This window comes from Andrographis paniculata, unplaced genomic scaffold (assembly GCF_009805555.1).
Source record: "Andrographis paniculata isolate CXL003 unplaced genomic scaffold, ASM980555v1 Contig79END, whole genome shotgun sequence".
Lineage (NCBI taxonomy): Eukaryota > Viridiplantae > Streptophyta > Magnoliopsida > Lamiales > Acanthaceae > Andrographis > Andrographis paniculata.
Window position 1 is genome coordinate 356387 of NW_026137616.1, and position 18810 is coordinate 375196.

The following is an 18810-nucleotide window of genomic DNA, read 5'->3' on the forward strand; positions in this document are numbered from 1 at the left end:
CTTTCTGCTGGTCCTGTGGTGCGAGTTACATCGAAGTTATAAAAAGTTTGAAATCAGCTTTTGAAGATAGCTTCCATCTTGTTTGGCTCCATGTTACAACACTGAATATACCCAAATTTAATCAATGTGTGCTGTACGGTAAATGGCCAAACTCTGTAGTTCAACTAAAATTCTTATCAAGGGCTTTTAACGCAAATGGTTGTGCACAGATCTAATTTTCTTTCAGACAGTAGATTCAAAGATGCTAGAGATGAACATCGGTATTAAGACTTGAAGGCATGTTCTGTTGCGCGGTTTTGTTATTTATGCTGCTAACGAAAATTTGATATTTCTTACAACAATTACATTTCTTCATCTTAGTGACCTCAGGGATAACCAGAATGGTATATGGTTCCATTTGTAGACTGCATATTGTGTGTGCATTTCTTGCGAATTCTCTTTGTTGTCTTGTCTTTCTGTCGTCTCAAATTGCGAAAATTCCACAGTATAGGACTGAAGTGTTTTTTACTGGTAAGAGTGTGTTGGTAATTTTGGGATCAGAACACTGTATCTGTTCCTGTGTTGTGGTTTGAGTATGGCTTTTAGATTCAAAGTGAAGAAGATGCTCTAGATTCACATAGCTGAACTTTTACATATACATGTAGTTTTTGTAAACATGTTGCACAAAAAATGCAGATTTATTTGCTTTTATATTCCTAGTAAATTCTCAGTCTACATTTATGTACACATCTGGTGAAGCGATAAAATCCGAGTTACTATTTTCTTTGTGTGCTCTTCGCCATTTATTTATGCACACCGACTTGTCAGGATCTGGGATCAAAAGTGTTCGGCAGCTAAGAATTTCCAAGACCTTTTCTGCTCTACCGAGTAGAAGAATAGCATTGCGTACACTTTCTTCTCTTTGCTCAATGCTGCTTCGATGGCATGCTATTGATATGGCGCGCTGTAGGTTGGTGAGACAGGCCCCAATTATGTCTGTGATCATGGCTGTAAGTTTTTCCAGCATCACTTTACTGTATTCATTTGCTCTGTTGTCGTTCGTGAGCAGGAGTGTTTCGCATACCCTATACATTGAATTGGCAGCTAAAACTGTGACTGGCCATCTTGCAGTGTCCCGACTCACACAGTATTTCAAATCAGTCTTTTGAAGCTCCATAAACTTGCGCTTGGCGATGTCAGAGAGTTCTGAAATTGTAGCTTTTGGGCTTTTCCCCTGGACTGACATCTTACGAAGATCCACGTCTAGCCATCTGTAATGGAGGTCTACTCCTAGCCATGTAACTTCTGCTGCTTTCCTGACATTGTCCAGGTTCGTTTTTCTGTCGATATATCTTTCTACTATTCTTGTGTACCTGAGTCCTTCGTGGACGCACCTCATCAATTCTTTCACCGAAGCAAAGTTATCGTCGCTAATTGCAACTGCAATGCTCGTTAATGTCACCACAGGAAGTGCCCAGCTGTTCGGAGGTTCGTCAGCATCCAAAGAAAGAATCCGATGGCTGTCGAACTTCAGCACCCCGGAAAACTCAGTCGAAGGATTCAGTTTCTCTAACATCTTTGTAAGGTATTTTGGCTGCTGCATTCTCCCCATTCTGATCCAATGGCCAGTGGCATCGCAATCGGATTCCATCATCATGTCGATAAGCGCTTCCTCTCCTTCAAGATGCAATACATAGCGACTCAGATCAACCCTTCTGCTTGTCGCATCTGTCTCCGATTTGCTACTCATATCTGCAAGGCTGGATGTCGACAATCTGACTAATTTCTTGCAGCACTGGTGGACTTTCAGCAGCTGGCTCACAATCAGCACCGAAACCAACCTGACGGACTTGCTCAAAACCACCATTCCCATCTGAAGCAGAATGCATAAATCGAAGGCCTTGTTCTTCGCATTATACACAAGCTTCCTACCGTGATGGCCGCAGATTATCAGCTCCACTGGACTCTCCTTCAAATGCCGCAGTATCTTGACCCAGTATGTCTCCACCGATGAGCACCCATTCACGTGCGCTTTCTTCGCCGCCTTCGGACACATGAATTTAATGGCTATAAACCATCTAGATGCCGGCGCAATCGTACCCACCAGCACTGCTATGGCATGAGTCACCAGAATCAACATACTCGACCACCTGTAGTCCGAATCGCCTCTGCACAGTTTGAAGCACCACGGCATTAGGTAGCTGCGAAGCACCGCCTCGACGAGCGTCAGCGCACTGAGCAGGCAGAATGCGCCGGAGGCAGTGCAAGTCGCCAAACGCCCCATCACAAACTGAGGATTACAGGTATGAGCCATCATCCAGTACCTCATAAGATCCTGTCTCAATTTGTCGACTACAGAGGATGTGCAATTACCTTCGCATTCCTTCTTTGCTATCTCGTACTTAACGCTGTACTGAACATCAAAGTAATATTTGGTTGCAGCAATCGCCAGGGACGACGAAACAGTGATTGCGAACAAGACAACCATCAGGAACAAGACAACGGCGTGCTCAATCCAGAACAGGTAAATCACGCCTGTTCCTAATTGGATGCACACATTCACTATAACAGTGACCACTAGAATCCCCAACGCCACCACGTTCATCATAAGCTCTTTATTTTCCATGGTACCTAAAGAGGGCATAGAATTACCTATTGCTGTGCAGATGAAGGCGGTGCTGCTGAGCTTCGCCAGCTGGTCGTGGGCGTGAGGCATGGAGGTGTTGAGGTCGACGGCGAGCTTGACCGCCACGCCGATGAGAGTCAAGGTAGTGGCATTGAGGGAGAAGAATTTGCAGGGGAACCAGAACTTTCGGTAGCGGAAGCCGTGATAGGCGTCGATTGCCATGGCTAGGGCACAAGCTGCAGATGCTGCGACGACGTAGAGGCCAATCCAGGGCATCGGCTCGCTGAATCTCGAATCATCCAGTGTTCCGTTGACGGTGCAATGACTAAATCCATCACCCATCTCGGATTTACTTTCAAGAGCTGGCTGGATCCCTCTAAGATTCACTACCAACACTTATCAGCTAGATAGCTGATTTTGCGGTAACATTTAAATCCCAGAGATTAATTGAATTTTGGGGACGAAGTGATCGAGATACTAGTGTGCAGTGACGACCCCAACGCTACAGTCGACAACGATGGATCCATTGGAGGATGATCACGGGTCGGGAGCTATCCGTCACGGAGCTTAGAAGTCAGAGGAGGTGACGTTTTCGTTCATTATAGAATTAGAATGAGTCCACTCGTTTCTTTGCCTGTTTGTTGATTGTTTCTAGAGATAATAATTTTATAAAAATAAAATAAAAATTATAAAAATTATATTTTTCTAAAGTTATATTTACTTTTTCTTGACATGTTCATCCAACAGTAACATTGTGGTAAGGTAATTGAATCCAGAGATTTGTTTATAATTTCTTAATTTATTTATATTTTGTTTTATACAGTTAAAACATTAATTGGATATATATAATTTTCAACCATTAAGCTACAATCTCTACTAGACAAGGCTGAATATGTGAATTTATGGTTTAGCTATTATCAAATTAAAACTAATTCAAAAGTTTATTAAGATTGATCAAACCAAATTAAATTGGATGATTTGAAGCAAATCATACAATTTATATCAAACCAATAAAATAAATATTTTCAAAAGTGCATACCATATTGAAAATTTTAAAAATCCAAAATTTTGAATTTCTATTTCAAGTTAAATAAAATCGTTATTAAACACATAATAAAATCGCACACCAACATACATACATGAACACGTATCTGCAACCAAATGAAGTTATATTTTCAACACATGTTGTTTATAGTATTATTTATTAAAAAATAAATAAAATTATCTAATAATAATTCTTTTTTTTTGGAAAAAAAGGCTATATTGAAATTACAGCGTAGACAGGTTCGCGTCCAGGCGTCCTTAACCAATAGTACCAACATACGTGGAAGTCGTGATCTGTGAAGCAGGCGATTAATCTCAATCGGATCGGACTGCAAGAGCAAACCTCGCAGGATCCCCGCTGGCGAACAGGTTGGTTGCTGCTTGATTCCGGTGAAAAGGTATATCTTTTTCACTCTCGCAGACGATAAATTTGATGCCAAAAATGTGCTGCAACATAATATGAAATTGTTTTGGATGTGGTGTCGTCGATGCGTGATTTCATGTTTCTGTGTCGATTAGAGCAGTTGCGGACGCCGGCATTGGGGAAGCTGGATGTTAGAAAATCTAAATTAGATGAAATTGCTAGGGCGTGGGGTCGGATCAAAATTAGGGCATTTTAATGGCGTAAAATTTGGTTTTGTTTCTCCCCGGTGATGGGCCCTATTCACCTCATTTGTTTCTTGTCGAAGGCGGTTTTTGTGATGGCGATCTGATGCCTGTGTGATTCTTGTACTCTTCATCAATTGACTTTGATTAGAGTAATGGAAAAATAAAGGTGTATGAGATTTGAGGGTAGCCATGAACTTACCCTAACAAGGAAGTCTTGTAATTGTTGTCGATTATGATTTATACCTCAGAGCATTGTCTAACTTTTTCTATGCTCATCTTTGCAAAGACTCTGTTTTTAAAGGTAGATTGGTATAACTAACACAGATCATTTCATATCATTTGACCTACACAGGTTGATTTTAGCATGAATGATTTGACTTACTAGTTACTACAATCTATAGAGATCTTGATCTGCTTCATTGTTAGATACCATAAGAAAAATGGGTTAAAGAAAGAGCAAGTTCTTCTCTATAATTGTTTGGAAGGGATGTTTGAATCTCGAATTGAGGTGATATGAACTCATGGTTCTATTATGTGTATTGCTGAATTTTCGGGTAGATATAGTTAGTTAGGAAACAAAAAAGGCTGTAGGATTTGATGAAGAATATTAAGTTTTTGGATTGTAAAAAGTTATGGTGCACCAGGTCAGTTTCTTTTATCGCTATCAGTTGACCGTAGAGATAATTTACTCATTCTTGTATCAGATGTGTATTAAAGTCTGCTAAATCCCCCATGCCCAATGTTTAGTTGAATTTTTCCTCTGGATAATCAAGTTATGTTGTTAGTGGTTCAGTTTAAGAAATTTTTGTTGGATCAAAGGGTACTTGAAAATCTCAAAATTAGAAGAAATTTGACATCTTATGAATCTGCATTTCATTCATGTTTTCTATTTCATGCTTCTTGCTTCTCATTTTTTGCCTGAGTCAAGTGGCTGTTGTGGAGTTTCTTGCACATATTGTATGAAGAATAGTAAAGTGGATGAAATGATAAGGTTCGTCCGTGGTTGGTTGTGTTCTATCATATTGGCCATGACTCAGCACACCTTATGTTTCTATTTCACGTGATAAATAGGGAAATTGTTGATAAAGCAAGACGATTTAGTTTGTAACTTTTCCACTTTGTTTACCACACTTTGGAAAGATAGGAATATACGGCATCTTCATTCGATCTTATTACAGTAACTCAATTCGCCATCCTGCTAATAAATTTTTATCTTTGCTTGTCTTTTTCAGCAATAAAATCCAACGAAATGTCTGGACAGAGCCAGCGCTTGAATGTGGTTCCCACAGTCACAATGCTTGGAGTAATGAAAGCCCGGCTTGTTGGGGCTACAAGAGGCCATGCTTTGCTCAAGAAGAAGAGTGATGCACTAACTGTGCAGTTTCGGCAGATCCTCAAGAAGATCGTATCAACAAAAGAATCAATGGGAGACGTCATGAAGACTTCCTCCTTTGCCCTTACAGAAGCCAAATATGTGGCAGGTGAGAACATCAAGCACATCGTCAGGGAAAATGTCCAAAGTGCAGCACTCAAGGTTCGATCACAACAAGAAAATGTTGCCGGGGTCAAGCTTCCTCGATTCGAGTACTTTGTGGATGGCGAGACTAAGAATGCCTTGACTGGACTGGCAAGAGGTGGCCAACAGGTTCAAGCTTGCCGCACAGCATATGTTAAAGCTATTGAGCTACTCGTCGAGCTTGCCACTCTCCAAACATCCTTCCTGACCCTCGACGAAGCAATCAAGACCACAAATCGCAGGGTCAATGCCCTTGAGAACGTCGTGAAGCCAAGATTAGAAAACACCATAACTTACATCAAAGGCGAGCTAGACGAGCTGGAAAGGGAGGACTTCTTCAGGCTGAAGAAGATACAAGGTTACAAGAGGCGAGAGGTCGAGAAGCAGCGTGAAGCTACCAAAGCATACGAGGAAGGGAAATTCGCGGAAGATATTTCTTCGAAAAGAGGTGCACACTTTAGATCAGGCCGCGACATCCTCTCCCGGTCGTCGCACAAAGACGAGGACATAATCTTTTGAAAAGAAGACTGCTGCATTGTGTTGAAGTACGTATTCTGAGAGATATATGAGTCGATGTTCTTTTTCTAATAAAGATCCTTTCTTTATGCATTCATTTATCTATCTGGGAATAATGAGAGCATGCTGCCTCAGAGTTCTCCTTATCTAACTGGAGTTGCTTCCTTAGACAATGAAAAATATTTGATTCATACTTCCAATATACATTTATATATAATTTGAAGATTATAGTGTTGTATGCTTAGTATTGCTGAATGTGTTTGTGATTGTTGATATTTTTTTTAAAAAAATAAAAATAAAGCAGCATTTAATAATTGTTGTTGTTATTTTGAAATGGGAATTGTATTTTTGGGCTTTTGGCTAAAGATTGAGGCCCATTAACGATTTATTCTGGGCGCAGGCCCAAACTCGTCTTCAGATAAATAGCTGTCTGTGTTTTCGGGATTTTTATGAAATTTTTATCTCCAAATTCCCCAATTCTTTTTCCGAATTAGGGTTCAGTACAATCGCTTGATTCAATCCATCGGATCATCATGGGTGGTCATGGCGGTTTGAACATTCTTCCACAGAAGCGGTGGAATGTTTACAACTACGAGAATCGAGAGAAGGTTCGTCGCGACGAGGAAGCTGCGGCCAGGGAAGAGCAGCTCAAGCGCGAACAATCCCGGAAGCGCGACGCCGAGCTTCGGCTTGAGAAGCTCCGCCAGACCCGCGGCATACCGATCCGAGAATCGGAGAAATCTGATGAGAAACCTTCCTCCGTATCGGCTGAAACTGAATCTGTCGATGAGCCCCCGAAACCTTGTGATTCCAACCACATCAATTTGTTTGAGGGCATCAGGATCTTTGACCCGATTAAAGCTGGCGATGGGAAAAGAGAGAAGAGGGTAGGAAAATTCGGAAATGATAATAACAGTAATAAGAAGGTGAAGAAGGAAGAGGTTAGGACTGTGGGTCCTGAGGAGGAGAAATATAGGTTGGGGTATGGAATTGTGGGCAAAGGATCGAAGTTGCCTTGGTATATGGAGAAGAGAGTGCTTGAAGAGAATACAGGTGATGAAGATGAGGAGGAGGAATACAATGATGTGAAATCCAAGGAAAAGAAAAGGAGCGTTGGGAAGAAGTCATTACAGGAGCTGAGGGAGGAGAGGTTAAAGAGAGAGAGATCAGAGAAAGAGCGGGAAAGGGCTTTGTTGATGACCATGTCAAAGAAAAATGGGGGCTTTTCCTCAAGGAGGAGATGAGGTAATTTGCAAGTATGGGGTTAACATAGTGTTGCTGTTTCTTCCACAATTTCAATGGTGGAGCACCTGATTAATGTAGTGTAATCGAATATTTGTAAATGCAATGTTGCTTTTTCTTCTCTACCCATGATATGGTAAATTGTACTTTTGACTCTGTTTTGATGTTGTGCAAGTTCTTATTATGTGTTGGTGATGTTTTTGAAGCTGGATCCATTATGAATTGTAGATCTTGAATGATCTCATTTAATATGATACCTATTTGATTGGCTAATTGGGATTTGGGGATACATAGAATGCTTATGTCTTTCATATACTGTTGTGTCCATGGCAATGGCTGACTTGTCTACTTTTTGGACATTTCTGTAATCCATCTAATTACTCGATTTCTTACAAATAACAAGAAAATAGGTTATGGAAGGCTTATTTTAAATCAAATTTGGTCTCATCCATTTTTTTAGGAGGGAGAGTGGGGTTGCTGTATGATTTAAGGTAGGCAGTATTTTAAACAAGAACTTTACCTTTTGCAGTTTTCACAAATAAATTATTATTAGCCCCATGCCTATACTTAATAGGATAGAACCCATTTTTTGTTCTTTTTAGTGGGTTCTTTGTTTCTTATCTTATCTTCAACTGAAACAATAGTAATGTAGTAAGTAGATAAACCACCATCCAACTATATGATTAATTGTTTTATGCAAATTCTCAATTACATGATTAATTACAGAAGTTGGTTGCTGGTGGCAGTAACATGCCAATCCTTCCAAACGAGTCGGGATAAAATCAGGGCATTGTTTAATGCTTGCTGATCTGTATTAACTAATCCTTGCACCAGTCATTATTTTAATCTCATGTTTATACTAAAAAATATAATTTATGCCGCTTAGTTGCATATCAGCAGTGTTTATTTATGGTGGTCCGGTTTGTGGATACTGCCCCGACAGGCGACATTGCTTTGTAAGACAAGCAAGAGAAGTAGAAGATTTAATGAAGATGGGTAGCTTGGGAAAGCAACCTCTTCTTTTTGCAGCAAATTTGTCACTTCCAACGGTAAGCTCTTAGCCAGATTTATTTATTTCGTGTCATTCATTTGCAGCAACACTTAAAAAAAACCCATTCTAGTTCTTCAATATTATTCTAGTTCCAGGTGATAACTATGGATGCAAACTTGGGGTGTTCTCACTGCAGACAGAGAGTTGCACAAATTCTTTCAAATTTGGCTGGTTAGTAATAATGTTCCATTGCTTCTTTCCCTTTATTTTTTCCAAAAAATATTTCTCTGTCGGATCTCTACGCCTGGAATTTATATTGCACAATAGATAATGAAGCTTACATTTCCCAACTTGCCATAATATCTGCAATTCAAAAGAAAATGAATCATTTGTCTTAGCTGAAATCAAATCCTATTGTTGTTTCAAAGTCTTACACGGTGTTGGCTCCACGCAGGATCAAAAGAATTCGGCGTTGATATTAGTAGGAAACAATTGATTGTTAAGGGAGGCATAAGCTTCAACTATAAAGGAAACGAAGACAGCGTTATTAACAAGAAAACCAGGGATTCCTCCCTTGCAGATATTGTATACAAGTTCTTGATTAGGTCACTCAAGTTTTTTCGACCAAACTTCTCTTGCGTCAAACAAATGTAACAGATGCTAAATATGACTAGCAGAAATTTTGACACGAAAACATGCAATCCCTTCACTTATTTTGCCAGACACATTCAGCTCAATATGGTTTACGCCCGCCGTTTGAAAAGTGCAGCAAAGAACTGGATAAAAACAGAAGCAAGAATCCTCACTGCCCAATCTTCGACCGAATCTGAAAGCAGTCTATTTGCCACCTTGACTACCAACACTGTAACCATGAATGTGAAACTCCTGCATGAAGAGGTGAATGTGAATCTCCATGGAAAGTAAGAGTTAGAAGAAAAGGAAGTGACTCAAAATGGGTACTTCAGAGAAGATGGTTATTATGTAATGTAGCATTGTAATGTATAGCTTTTGAAAGTTCATATGTCATACCAGAAGAGTGGCAACATCAGGTACCAAAAGATAAACCCGAGTAACCCAATGCCGACACCATTCATGAGCAGATTGCCGAATCGAAGCCCATCTCTTACCTGCTGATCTATAATGCATCAGTGTTTTGTGAAGATTGATTAATTGGTGAATTTTTTGCAACAATGATTGTGGATAACAATACAAATATCAGGCTAGTGAACAAACCTGAGAATCAACAGTCTGTGGATAAGAATATATCACTCTCAGTTGTATCTGTTTAATCGCATCTTCTCTTTCACTGAACTGAAAATTTGCAGACACAGTTCCTTACTATTAACCTGAAGCACATGTATGATAAAGAAACGAAAAATAAATGAAGAACTGAAACAACTTCATCTGCACATATCAGTAAAAAATTTGTTCAATTATGCAACTACCATTTTTCGAGCGCTTTCCATGGTGATACCAGGGCTCGCAACAATGCTCTGAATCAAAAACTTGTCGTGGCAGTCCATGGTGGATGGAGTCTCCTTCGGAGCGACCATTCGAACTTTTTAACCGAAAAAACACAAATTGAAAATTCAGTATTCAGTATTCCATAAGTAGGCTTCCTTGATCACTGATAAAAGTCTAGACCATATTCAAATCATAATTCATCATAATAGAACCACCTTGAGCATGGCAGCTTGATCCGGGAATAAGAACTCCTGCGTTGGGTCGAACAAAGTATTTTGTGGGACTTGTCGTCTTAAACTAAGCAGAGATAACAGGAGGATCAATTAGAGTTTTTATGTATATGCAGAAATGATGCAATTCACATAGTTCAAAGTTCTAAGCCTCATACCTTAAAAGCAACTTGATGTATGGAGATATTGGACAATTGAATTGTGCAGAATGATTCCTTGTTTACCTCATCTAATTTCAATCAACAACCAACAAACAAACCAACAGATTAAGGAATAAATAGGAACCCTAATTGAGACGACAAGAACTCACAGACAAATTTGATCTCCTGAGGCTCGATATCCAGAAGCTTCTCCCTGCTCATCCTTATCTTCTTCGGAGATGCTTGAAATCAGAAGAAACCCCGACAAGACAGACTGACATTTTCCTTAGTATTTCTGATTGTTTCAAACATAAATCTAGTTGAAAATGGAGAATGGAAGAAATGGTCAAGTAGATTTAAAAATACCCAGTTGAATGAAGTTCTAAACAAATCCATCAAATTGACTCTATGAATTGAATAATTGGAAAAAGATTGCCCCATTGTCTTCACTTTCACCTTCAACTGTTAGCTCATGCTAAATACAATGTGTGTAGATTAGATCTATCTACCTCCAAAGCTCCAAAAAATTCTAGCCAAGACATGAGGATGCCTTCAAGAAACAAACAATTATGGCCTTCTCACAAGGTACCCCAAGACTGCACCTATTAGGCCAATTACCAGCACAACAGATATTGTCACTCCTCCACTTTTGCTGCTCTTCTGCTTCATCACTTCCTGCACGGCACCCCATAGACGATCAGAAGTATTCTATGACCAATAAGAGATGAAATTATACAAAAGTTGATCAAGAAGCAAAAAATGAACTGATGCTTCTTGCTAAAAAGTGGCTTGTATTGAATATCCAAACCTGTTTTCTATTTTCCACTGTAATGGTCTTTGGAGAAAATCCTTCTTCTGTCCCCTCGGCTACCGGAGATGGTGGTCGGCGTGGAGTAACATAGACCACTTTCAGCTTGCACTCTTCGACCTTGGCGAGCTGCTTATTGAACTACAAAAAAAGGAAACGCAAACACCCATTTCACATTTCATCATGTTCTATCTACATGCCATTCTTCTCATGTCTTTTCTATTGTCGAATGACTGATGATTTAATTTCTAGATGTTTGCATTCGCCGATGATCATTAATGAAAATGAGAATACCATTTCTGGAGTAATGTCTCTGGAAGTTAAACCAGGGGTTGCGACGACACTCTGAACCAAAAACTTGTCCTTACATTGCATATCTGGAGGAGCCTCCTTCTGTGCTTGCATAGTCACTGCACCCAGAAACACACAGAAATCCAAATCCATAAGCAAACATATGTCGATTTATTTTGTAAGAACGTACAAGATAGCAGATTAGTGGCCATTTATAGAACTTAATCTCTGAATAGATCTTATTGTCTCATTTGCTAAAGACCAGATCAAGAATGCATGCTACACTGCTAAGTCCTTATCAATCTTGGATTCAACTTTCATGACATTGAATCCCTTTTTTTATATTACAAAATCATCAGTCTTAGTAAACCTTTTCGTGAAACCAGATTTTGACAATGTTGGTCTGGAATTTGGAAATGAGATTTACCAACAATGTCGCATGTTGAATGGGGCGAAACGACTCCGGTGTTTGGCCGAACGCAGTACTTCTTTGGATTCGTTGTCTTGATCTACAAAAAGGAAAACCTAAAAATGGTTATTCTGTCGAGAAACAAAATTACAAGAAATTCAGATCATAACCTTGAAAGCGACATGATTATCAGTTTTGTTTGATGCCAGCACTGAACAAGATATCTGTTTCTTCAACTCAACTGATCAATCAATCAATCAATCCAAGAAATGAAGAGTCACAAAGCGAATTCAAAATGGAAAATCAATTCAAATTCGATCAATGGTGCAAGTACTTACATGGGAATGTCATTTCCCGGGGCTCGACATTCAGAATTTCTCCCGAACTCATCTTTGTTACAAGATCAAAACTGTTTTCCCCCAAAAAAAATTAGATGAGAAAGAAAAAAGATAGATATATATATATATATATACACAATACCCTTATAATTCTTGTTGAGAAAGAAAAGAAATTGAAAAGCAATCCATTCTGTTATGGGAAGACGAAAATTTGGAGGTGATCCGAAGAATGCTCGATGTTATAGCAATGGAGGGAAATGGCAGATTTTGATATAAAATAGTCTTGAGTAATTTAAACAGGGGATGATATTACAAGACTGTCTTGTCCCATAATATTACTGCAAGAAATGAAGCTACAAAGAAAGAAAAAGAACTTATTTGTAAAATGTAATTTCTTCACTGAGCATAACACAGCAAGTTTGTTCATCTCTTCAGTTCCTCTATGTGCTGTGTTAGTCCTTGCAAGACCTGGAATTGGATCAAACAAATTAAACACCTCAGGGAAGAAGACAACAATGGCAGACACTACTCAATTTTCTCAATACAGCCTGGCTTTGATTACTGACCAGTTTGGTCTCTTCTAATGCAGTTTCCAAACTTGCAATTTTCTGCAGAACAATTAAATACCAATCAAAACATATTTGCTTCCACCACTCTTACTTTCCTAAACAATAAAAATGGAGAACTCACCTTTTTCGCAGCTTCGAGCACCGGCTCGAAGGCCTGGATCTTCTTTAACAAGGGCTTGTCGATATTGTCTCCGGCAGTGCCATCACTCGGCAGGCTTGTCGATGCAATCTGTTCGTCTAGCTCGCCGCATTCCTGCTCCTCTTCAGCATTAAGCATTACCTGAAGTGTTTCGATGATCTCAGGATCGTTCCAAGGCCCCTTGTCGCTGAATAGGCAGCCCCCGGATTCGGAGCACGTGCATTCGCCGCCCAAGAAAGTCGGGAGATTGCTGCAAGAAATCATTCATCAGTAGGGGAAAAAGGCATAAATTTTAGTAAAGTATTCGGTTACCTTGGATCGATAGCTTCAATTAAGAAGCTTCTGTAATCAGTTCCCAATACCTACAATGGATTCTGTGAAAGTTCATATTAACTGAGAAGTTGATAACACAATGATGAGGAAATGAAACATCGAGAAACAGGATTACTCGGATCTTCGCCAAGGTACGTTCGTCGAGAAACTTCTTGATTGCCTTCCAGAGTACCTTAAATCCAGAGCCAGCATTGATGATAAACAGCTGATGCAGTGTCTGCAAATCAAGATCAACATTATATAAAGCTTCGAGATCGGAAACAACAAAACAAGAACAGATGTTAATCGTGCCTCCGGATAGTAGCAACTGTCGATTCTTTGAATTTCCATGAAAAGATGGCGAGCCGGCTTCGAGAAATGGGATCTTCCCTGTGGAAGAACCTTCATTTAAGCCATTGCCAAAACAAGAGAACGTAAAATTCCAACCATTGTATAAGCTGCAAGAATCTCACCACATCTTTCACGTCCAATATGCTAAACGTCGATGCAATGTGCTTCTTAGCAGCAAGCGAACATGCCGGGAACCTCCAATTCATGGTCTTCTCTTGCTCGCATATGTGATGCTTCACGAATCTGTCGACTGTCGTCACTTGGAGAAACTTATTTAGATCAACCATTCCGAGCTGTTCGATGTAAACTGGCCTGCCGTATCGGTCGACTCCATGGAATCCATGGGGATAGCACTGCTTAACTTCCTGGTATTCATCAAACTTGAATTCCTGCACACATTATCAGCAGCTGCATATTACATTAAATCTTCATGATCATATATATGTATGTATATATATATATATATAAATGTGTTAAGTATTGACAGACCTTTGTGATGGTATCGACATGAAACTCCTCGCGCCATTTGATGTATTGCATGAACATATCCTTGGCTTTCACCAAATGAAAATCTCTCATTCTAAGGAATCTCAGAAGAGTGTGATAATCGAAGTGCTTTTTGGGGAGCTGACCCTCGAGATGAAGCAATTCACGAAATGAATCGACTATAATCTGATCTTTAGGATCATGGTGGCCTTCTAAAACCGTCCTCTTGCTCTGGCTTTTCTTCGTGCTCAATAACGGTTCCATGTATTTGAATGTGTTCGACAGTATTGCTATGAACCTCGGCTTGGACCTCCTCGGCTCCTTCGCCGGTGGTAATTGCCAGAATGTCTCGATAGGAGGATGGAACGACTTCGTCTTCTTTCTACTGGCGGCTGCCGACTGATTGCTCCCTCCGGCGTCGGCGGAAATCAGAATTTCTTTGCTCTGCTCTTTTGCCTTCTCCATTCATCTAAATAAAAGCTTCCGGTACCATGAGAATACAGTCACTGCACAATTGATGAGTAAATGCATCTAGAAAAGCAAACGTTTCTTCAAAAGCGAAACAACTGAGATTCGGCCTATTTGACGAAGACAACAGATAGAAAGTACAGAGGAGGAAAGGCAAAGTGTCTAAAAATTGGAGATGGCTTTCCGAGTTTTGCTTTGGCAGGGAGAAATCGAATATCGGAATGCTTGAAGGCCAAGATATTCCCCGGCCGCCGCCATAACCAGTACTGAGTACTGACAGCTCTGTAATTTAATTACGTGTAAGTTTAGAGGAGGAAGACGACATTGTTCTGCACATAAGCATAAGCACTTCCGAGAATGACCTTAATAAATAAATAAATATTTTAATTCCTGCATTTATTTGTGCTGTCTAATTTTTCTTCGATGTTTAACAAGTGGCGTCAATGCACAGCACCGTCCCTTGATCCATCCGTTATTTCTTCATTCTTCCAACTCCCCAATTGTTTCATCATAATCATACATTCTCCCCCCGCGGAATCGTGATCTCCACCACCGACTACTGCATTGAAGATTTTCTGGATCATTCCCCCGATTCCTAATCTTAGGTATGTTTTCTCGGACGTTTGCCGTTCAGGAATTTTGACATTTGTTGTTGGATTTCGTCTATATCGTCGTTGCTTTGCTGGTGGTAGATATTGTCGTGAATTGAATTTCTTATGGATCACATCCGTGATATAATTCTTACTTTCAATTTGCATGTATCTTCCGCGGATCGATAAATTTCCTGTTTCTCATTACATGAACATGGCAGAATTGGAAGCGGTTACAGAATGAAAGCGCGTGGTTGTTTTCGTTTGCTGTGGTAAAATTAGGTCAGAAACAAAGATGGCAGAGGGCGAATCGCAGGAGGCCGGTCAATCGGAGATTGATCCATCTGTCCGGCAAGTAGTTTGCAATGGCGTTACCATGAAAACAGATGAAGTAGAAGCAAAGCTAGACCAAGGAAATATCCAAGATGCTGAAGCTGCATTTCGAGATAAATTATCTCTCACCTCAGAGGTTGGATTCATTCACCTTCTCCAATTTTTCCCTTTGTCCTGCATTCAAATTATGTGTTATAGCCATTGCTGCTCCTTATCTTCGTCTCCAAATAGGTGAGCAATTCTGTGAATTTTATTGGTTACAGCTTCACCATTTATGTTCAGGAAGCAAGAGCTCTTCTCGGGAGATTAGAATACAAGCGAGGCAATACTGATAGTGCATTGCGAATATTCAACGACATCGATCTTCAAGCAGCCATACAACGGCTGCAACAATCGTTGGGTGAAAGGCAGGGTGGATCCAAAAGGGGTCGATCGCGCTCCTCTGAATCAGTATCATCTGGTTCACCATCACAGCATAGTACTAACCTTGTGCTCGATGCCGTGTTTTTGAAAGCCAAGTGTCTTCAGAAACGACGAAAATTTTCAGGTACTAATTTAATCTGTCAACGACTAATTTAACATGATCGAATTACATACCTAAGAATTTTAACTTCTTGGTGTTTTTCTAGATGCTATTGAGGAGTGCAAGAGTATGCTTGATGTAGTAGAAAAGGCAATGTCTGATGGCGCACCTCCGGATACTTTGGTAGAAACTAAGCTTCAAGAACCTGTCAGCCGAACTATGGCGCTACTCCCCGAATTATTGATGCAAATAGGATCCTTTTCGGATGGAATAGATGCATACCGTCAAGCGCTGCAAACGCAGTGGAACCTTGATGATGAATGTTTTGCAAGGATTCAAAAGGGATTCGCAGTTTTCTTGCTGTATAGTGGGGTTGAGGCTTCGCCACCGAGCGCCCCTTCGCAGGTTAATGATCCATACATACCTAAAAACAATGTGGAAGAGGCGATTTTACTTTTGATGATTCTTATGAGAAAGTTTTACCAAGGAAAGATTAAATGGGATCCATCGGTGTTGGAGCACCTTACTTTTGCTCTATCTCTATGCAGCCAAACTTTGGTTTTAGCAAAGCAGCTCGAAGAGTTTTTACCAGGAGTGATACATCGTATCGAGCGTTGGAAAACTATGGCACTGGCTTTTACCGGAGCCGGGCAGAATAAATCTGCCTTGGATCTTCTGAGAAAGACTTTGCATCCATATGAGCAGCCGAATGATATCATCTCATCTCTAATGGCTGCTAAAATATGCAGTGAGGATGCGAGTTTGGCAGCCGAGGGAGTGAAGCATGCACAAACGGTACTATCTAATGTTGAAGCGGGAAATGCAAGTGCACATTTTAAAAGTGTTGGCCTCCATATGCTTGGTATTTGCCTTGGAAAGCAGGCGAAAATCTCTTCTTCTGATTTTGAACGATCACAGCTTCAGTCGGGGGCGCTGAAGTCGTTGGAGAGTGCATTAGCTCTAGATCCGCAGAACCTAGACCTAATATTCATGCTGGGGATCCAATATGCCGAGCATAGAAATCTTGATGCAGCTTTGCGATACGCCAAGTTGTATTTAGATGCAACCGGAGGATCTATGATAAAAGGGTGGAGACTGCTGGCTTTAGTTTTATCCGGCCAGCGACGCTTTTCGGAGGCGGATGTGGTCATCGATGCAGCTTTGGATGAAACTTCGAAATGGGATCAAGGTCCCCTCCTTAGAACCAAAGCCAAGCTTAAAATTGCTCAATCTCTACACAAGGATGCAATCGAGACTTATCGTCACCTTCTTGCATTAGTACAAGCTCAGAAAAAATCTTCGGGACCTAATGGAAACGAGCCTCAGGTAGCGAACTTCGATCCTAGTTGAATTAAATATGATTCTTATGTGTTATTTATTAATCCCGTGTTCCATCGACTGTGTAGCCGGATGATGAGAGTGTAAATGAATTTGAAGTTTGGCTCGGATTAGCAACACTATACTCTAGCCTTTCTCATTGGAAGGATGCTGAGGTATGCCTCGGAAAAGCTCGAGCCCTGAAAGAGTACTCGCCAGAAACTCTCCACATCGAAGGTAAAGAATCGCAAAATTCAAAACTTGATTGCGGATTCACCTCAAAGTAGTCGTTAAAATAAAGTTCCTTGTCGTACATGTTGTTGTTACAGGTGTTATACAAGAAAAGCAAGGGAACATCAACAAAGCGTTGGCTGCTTACATCAACTCCCTCTTGATCGAACCAAAATACGTGCCATGCAAAATTCTGATCAGCACCGCATTGGCGAAGATGGGGGAGAAAATGCTACCTGCCGCAAGAACTCTACTTTCGGATGCACTAAGGATCGAACCGACAAATTATCTGGCCTGGTACAATTTAGCACTCGTCCACAAGGCCGCAGGACGGCTAGTCGATGCAATGGACTGTTTCCAGGCAGCTTCAATGCTCGAAGAATCCGAACCTGTCGAAAGCTTCGGTTCCATTCGATGAACATCGCCGCTCGTGCTGATTCGGGATCGCGTTCTTTAACTCTTTGCTAACTTGTAGGTACGCATTCATCGCTTAACATAACGTTTAGAGTCTCGAATTGTTTCTTGGAAGGTTCTATTGTATGGCAGTCGTTGCTAGAAATCTTCCTTTCCAAAATTGTTTGTTGTATTTGTTTTATTAATTAGTTTGTGATATAAGTATTTTGTAGCATTGTAACGTCGATTACTAATAAGTTAAATATTGGGCTAAATATTTTGTTTGTCTAGTTAGTACACGTGAGAATTGTTTTTATTATTACTGGAGTTTGATAGCATGCAGGTTGGTGTGGAAATCGAAGCATGACACGTGGAGGAAGGTGGTTGGTAAGGTGAGGAGGAAGCATCTGGAAGCACACGTGTGGGGGAGTTGGCAGACAGCTGGCGATGATCGGAATCCAGAAATTCGTAAGCACTCACTCACTCTTTCTCTCTCTACTGGCGGCGCCTTTTGTCCTTTTCTGCCACAATACTATAGTGGAATTTACTTGTTTTATTTTGACAAAAAAAATATAGGTATATAAATAAATAAAATGGAAATATTTTAAACTGAAATTAATAATAAAAATTTTGTAAAGATAGGTGGGTATTTACTTTCATTCTTAAATTTATTCATAGACAAGGAAGTAGTACTTATATAACAGTATTCACTCCATTTCCCAAACTTGTATTGTTGTTACACATGACTTGCTAAAAAATTTGTAGTTTGGTTACGTGAATGATAGTATTAAATAATTTATTAAGTGAGTGCATAATGGAGTAGGTGGGACGAAAAATCCTATAGGAAATATTTTGAAAAAATTCAATGTCATCAAGTCCTATGTATACAGTTGTT

At 40.1% G+C, this 18810-nt stretch overlaps 7 protein-coding genes across 16 annotated transcripts; 3 read left to right on the plus strand and 4 right to left on the minus strand.

Moving 5' to 3' along the window:
• Positions 1-706: 706 nt before the first annotated feature.
• Positions 707-2947, minus strand: LOC127240182 (uncharacterized). Its single transcript, XM_051258702.1, has one exon. The coding sequence runs from the start codon at positions 2945-2947 to the stop codon at positions 707-709; it is 2241 nt and encodes a 746-aa protein (XP_051114659.1).
• A 117-nt stretch (positions 2948-3064) lies between these two features.
• Positions 3065-6383, plus strand: LOC127240183 (V-type proton ATPase subunit D-like). The gene is made up of 3 exons (XM_051258703.1): positions 3065-3188; positions 3863-4047; positions 5491-6383. Exon 3 carries the CDS (start codon positions 5508-5510, stop codon positions 6291-6293), a length of 786 nt encoding a protein of 261 aa, XP_051114660.1. The 5' UTR covers positions 3065-3188; positions 3863-4047; positions 5491-5507; the 3' UTR covers positions 6294-6383.
• A 362-nt stretch (positions 6384-6745) lies between these two features.
• On the plus strand, positions 6746-9558 carry LOC127240330 (uncharacterized). Of its 8 annotated transcripts, XM_051258947.1 has the most exons (5): positions 6746-7535; positions 8476-8581; positions 8673-8754; positions 8978-9128; positions 9246-9558. In XM_051258947.1, exon 1 carries the CDS (start codon positions 6824-6826, stop codon positions 7532-7534), a length of 711 nt encoding a protein of 236 aa, XP_051114904.1. In that variant the 5' UTR covers positions 6746-6823; the 3' UTR covers position 7535; positions 8476-8581; positions 8673-8754; positions 8978-9128; positions 9246-9558. The 8 variants fall into 8 exon arrangements, with proteins under 8 accessions (XP_051114904.1, XP_051114900.1, XP_051114901.1 ...); XM_051258943.1 differs by having other exon boundaries at positions 8419-8581; positions 8978-9248; XM_051258944.1 differs by having other exon boundaries at positions 8430-8581; positions 8978-9248.
• LOC127240331 (vesicle-associated protein 3-1-like) lies at positions 9250-10669 on the minus strand. Its single transcript, XM_051258949.1, has 7 exons — positions 10528-10669; positions 10376-10446; positions 10203-10284; positions 9969-10081; positions 9757-9834; positions 9553-9650; positions 9250-9408 (listed from the first exon to the last, which is right to left on the minus strand). Exons 1-7 carry the CDS (start codon positions 10577-10579, stop codon positions 9267-9269), a joined length of 636 nt encoding a protein of 211 aa, XP_051114906.1. The 5' UTR covers positions 10580-10669; the 3' UTR covers positions 9250-9266.
• A 13-nt stretch (positions 10670-10682) lies between these two features.
• Positions 10683-12456, minus strand: LOC127240332 (vesicle-associated protein 1-1-like). The gene is made up of 7 exons (XM_051258950.1): positions 12346-12456; positions 12204-12274; positions 12036-12106; positions 11884-11965; positions 11460-11575; positions 11166-11306; positions 10683-11032 (listed from the first exon to the last, which is right to left on the minus strand). Exons 2-7 carry the CDS (start codon positions 12253-12255, stop codon positions 10925-10927), a joined length of 570 nt encoding a protein of 189 aa, XP_051114907.1. The 5' UTR covers positions 12256-12274; positions 12346-12456; the 3' UTR covers positions 10683-10924.
• Positions 12457-12539: 83 nt separating this feature from the next.
• LOC127240329 (phosphatidylinositol/phosphatidylcholine transfer protein SFH11) lies at positions 12540-14820 on the minus strand. Its single transcript, XM_051258939.1, has 8 exons — positions 14064-14820; positions 13697-13963; positions 13536-13613; positions 13360-13461; positions 13224-13273; positions 12894-13161; positions 12770-12811; positions 12540-12671 (listed from the first exon to the last, which is right to left on the minus strand). The coding sequence occupies exons 1-8, from the start codon at positions 14523-14525 to the stop codon at positions 12627-12629; spliced, it is 1314 nt and encodes a 437-aa protein (XP_051114896.1). The 5' UTR covers positions 14526-14820; the 3' UTR covers positions 12540-12626.
• LOC127240328 (protein NPG1-like) lies at positions 14732-18555 on the plus strand. 3 transcript variants are annotated; one of them, XR_007836324.1, is made up of 8 exons: positions 14732-14827; positions 14964-15133; positions 15340-15587; positions 15734-15998; positions 16081-17300; positions 17381-17528; positions 17621-17997; positions 18252-18555. XR_007836324.1 is itself a non-coding variant. In XM_051258937.1 (7 exons), the coding sequence occupies exons 3-7, from the start codon at positions 15414-15416 to the stop codon at positions 17938-17940; spliced, it is 2127 nt and encodes a 708-aa protein (XP_051114894.1). In that variant the 5' UTR covers positions 14732-14827; positions 14964-15133; positions 15340-15413; the 3' UTR covers positions 17941-18178. The 3 variants fall into 3 exon arrangements, 2 of the variants coding, with proteins under 2 accessions (XP_051114894.1, XP_051114895.1); XM_051258937.1 differs by lacking the exon at positions 18252-18555 and having other exon boundaries at positions 17621-18178; XM_051258938.1 differs by lacking the exons at positions 14732-14827; positions 18252-18555 and having other exon boundaries at positions 14963-15133; positions 17621-18178.
• Positions 18556-18810: the final 255 nt, after the last annotated feature.

Coding starts and splice junctions, on each gene's coding strand:
- LOC127240182 (XM_051258702.1), bottom strand. CDS start 2,947: ATGGGTGATGGATTTAGTCATTGCACCGTCAACGGAACACTGGATGAT.
- LOC127240328 (XM_051258937.1), top strand. CDS start 15,414: ATGGCAGAGGGCGAATCGCAGGAGGCCGGTCAATCGGAGATTGATCCA. Junction 15,588..15,733: donor AATTATCTCTCACCTCAGAG/GTTGGATTCATT, acceptor ATTTATGTTCAG/GAAGCAAGAGCTCTTCTCGG. Junction 15,999..16,080: donor GAAACGACGAAAATTTTCAG/GTACTAATTTAA, acceptor GTGTTTTTCTAG/ATGCTATTGAGGAGTGCAAG.
- LOC127240183 (XM_051258703.1), top strand. CDS start 5,508: ATGTCTGGACAGAGCCAGCGCTTGAATGTGGTTCCCACAGTCACAATG.
- LOC127240332 (XM_051258950.1), bottom strand. CDS start 12,255: ATGAGTTCGGGAGAAATTCTGAATGTCGAGCCCCGGGAAATGACATTC. Junction 11,576..11,883: donor TTCAACATGCGACATTGTTG/GTAAATCTCATT, acceptor TTCTGGGTGCAG/TGACTATGCAAGCACAGAAG. Junction 11,307..11,459: donor GAGACATTACTCCAGAAATG/GTATTCTCATTT, acceptor CTTTTTTTGTAG/TTCAATAAGCAGCTCGCCAA.
- LOC127240331 (XM_051258949.1), bottom strand. CDS start 10,579: ATGAGCAGGGAGAAGCTTCTGGATATCGAGCCTCAGGAGATCAAATTT. Junction 10,447..10,527: donor TCAGGAGATCAAATTTGTCT/GTGAGTTCTTGT, acceptor GATTGAAATTAG/ATGAGGTAAACAAGGAATCA. Junction 10,285..10,375: donor TACATCAAGTTGCTTTTAAG/GTATGAGGCTTA, acceptor ATCTCTGCTTAG/TTTAAGACGACAAGTCCCAC.
- LOC127240330 (XM_051258947.1), top strand. CDS start 6,824: ATGGGTGGTCATGGCGGTTTGAACATTCTTCCACAGAAGCGGTGGAAT.
- LOC127240329 (XM_051258939.1), bottom strand. CDS start 14,525: ATGGAGAAGGCAAAAGAGCAGAGCAAAGAAATTCTGATTTCCGCCGAC. Junction 13,614..13,696: donor TATTGGACGTGAAAGATGTG/GTGAGATTCTTG, acceptor GTTCTTCCACAG/GGAAGATCCCATTTCTCGAA. Junction 13,162..13,223: donor ATTGAAGCTATCGATCCAAG/GTAACCGAATAC, acceptor GATTTCTTGCAG/CAATCTCCCGACTTTCTTGG.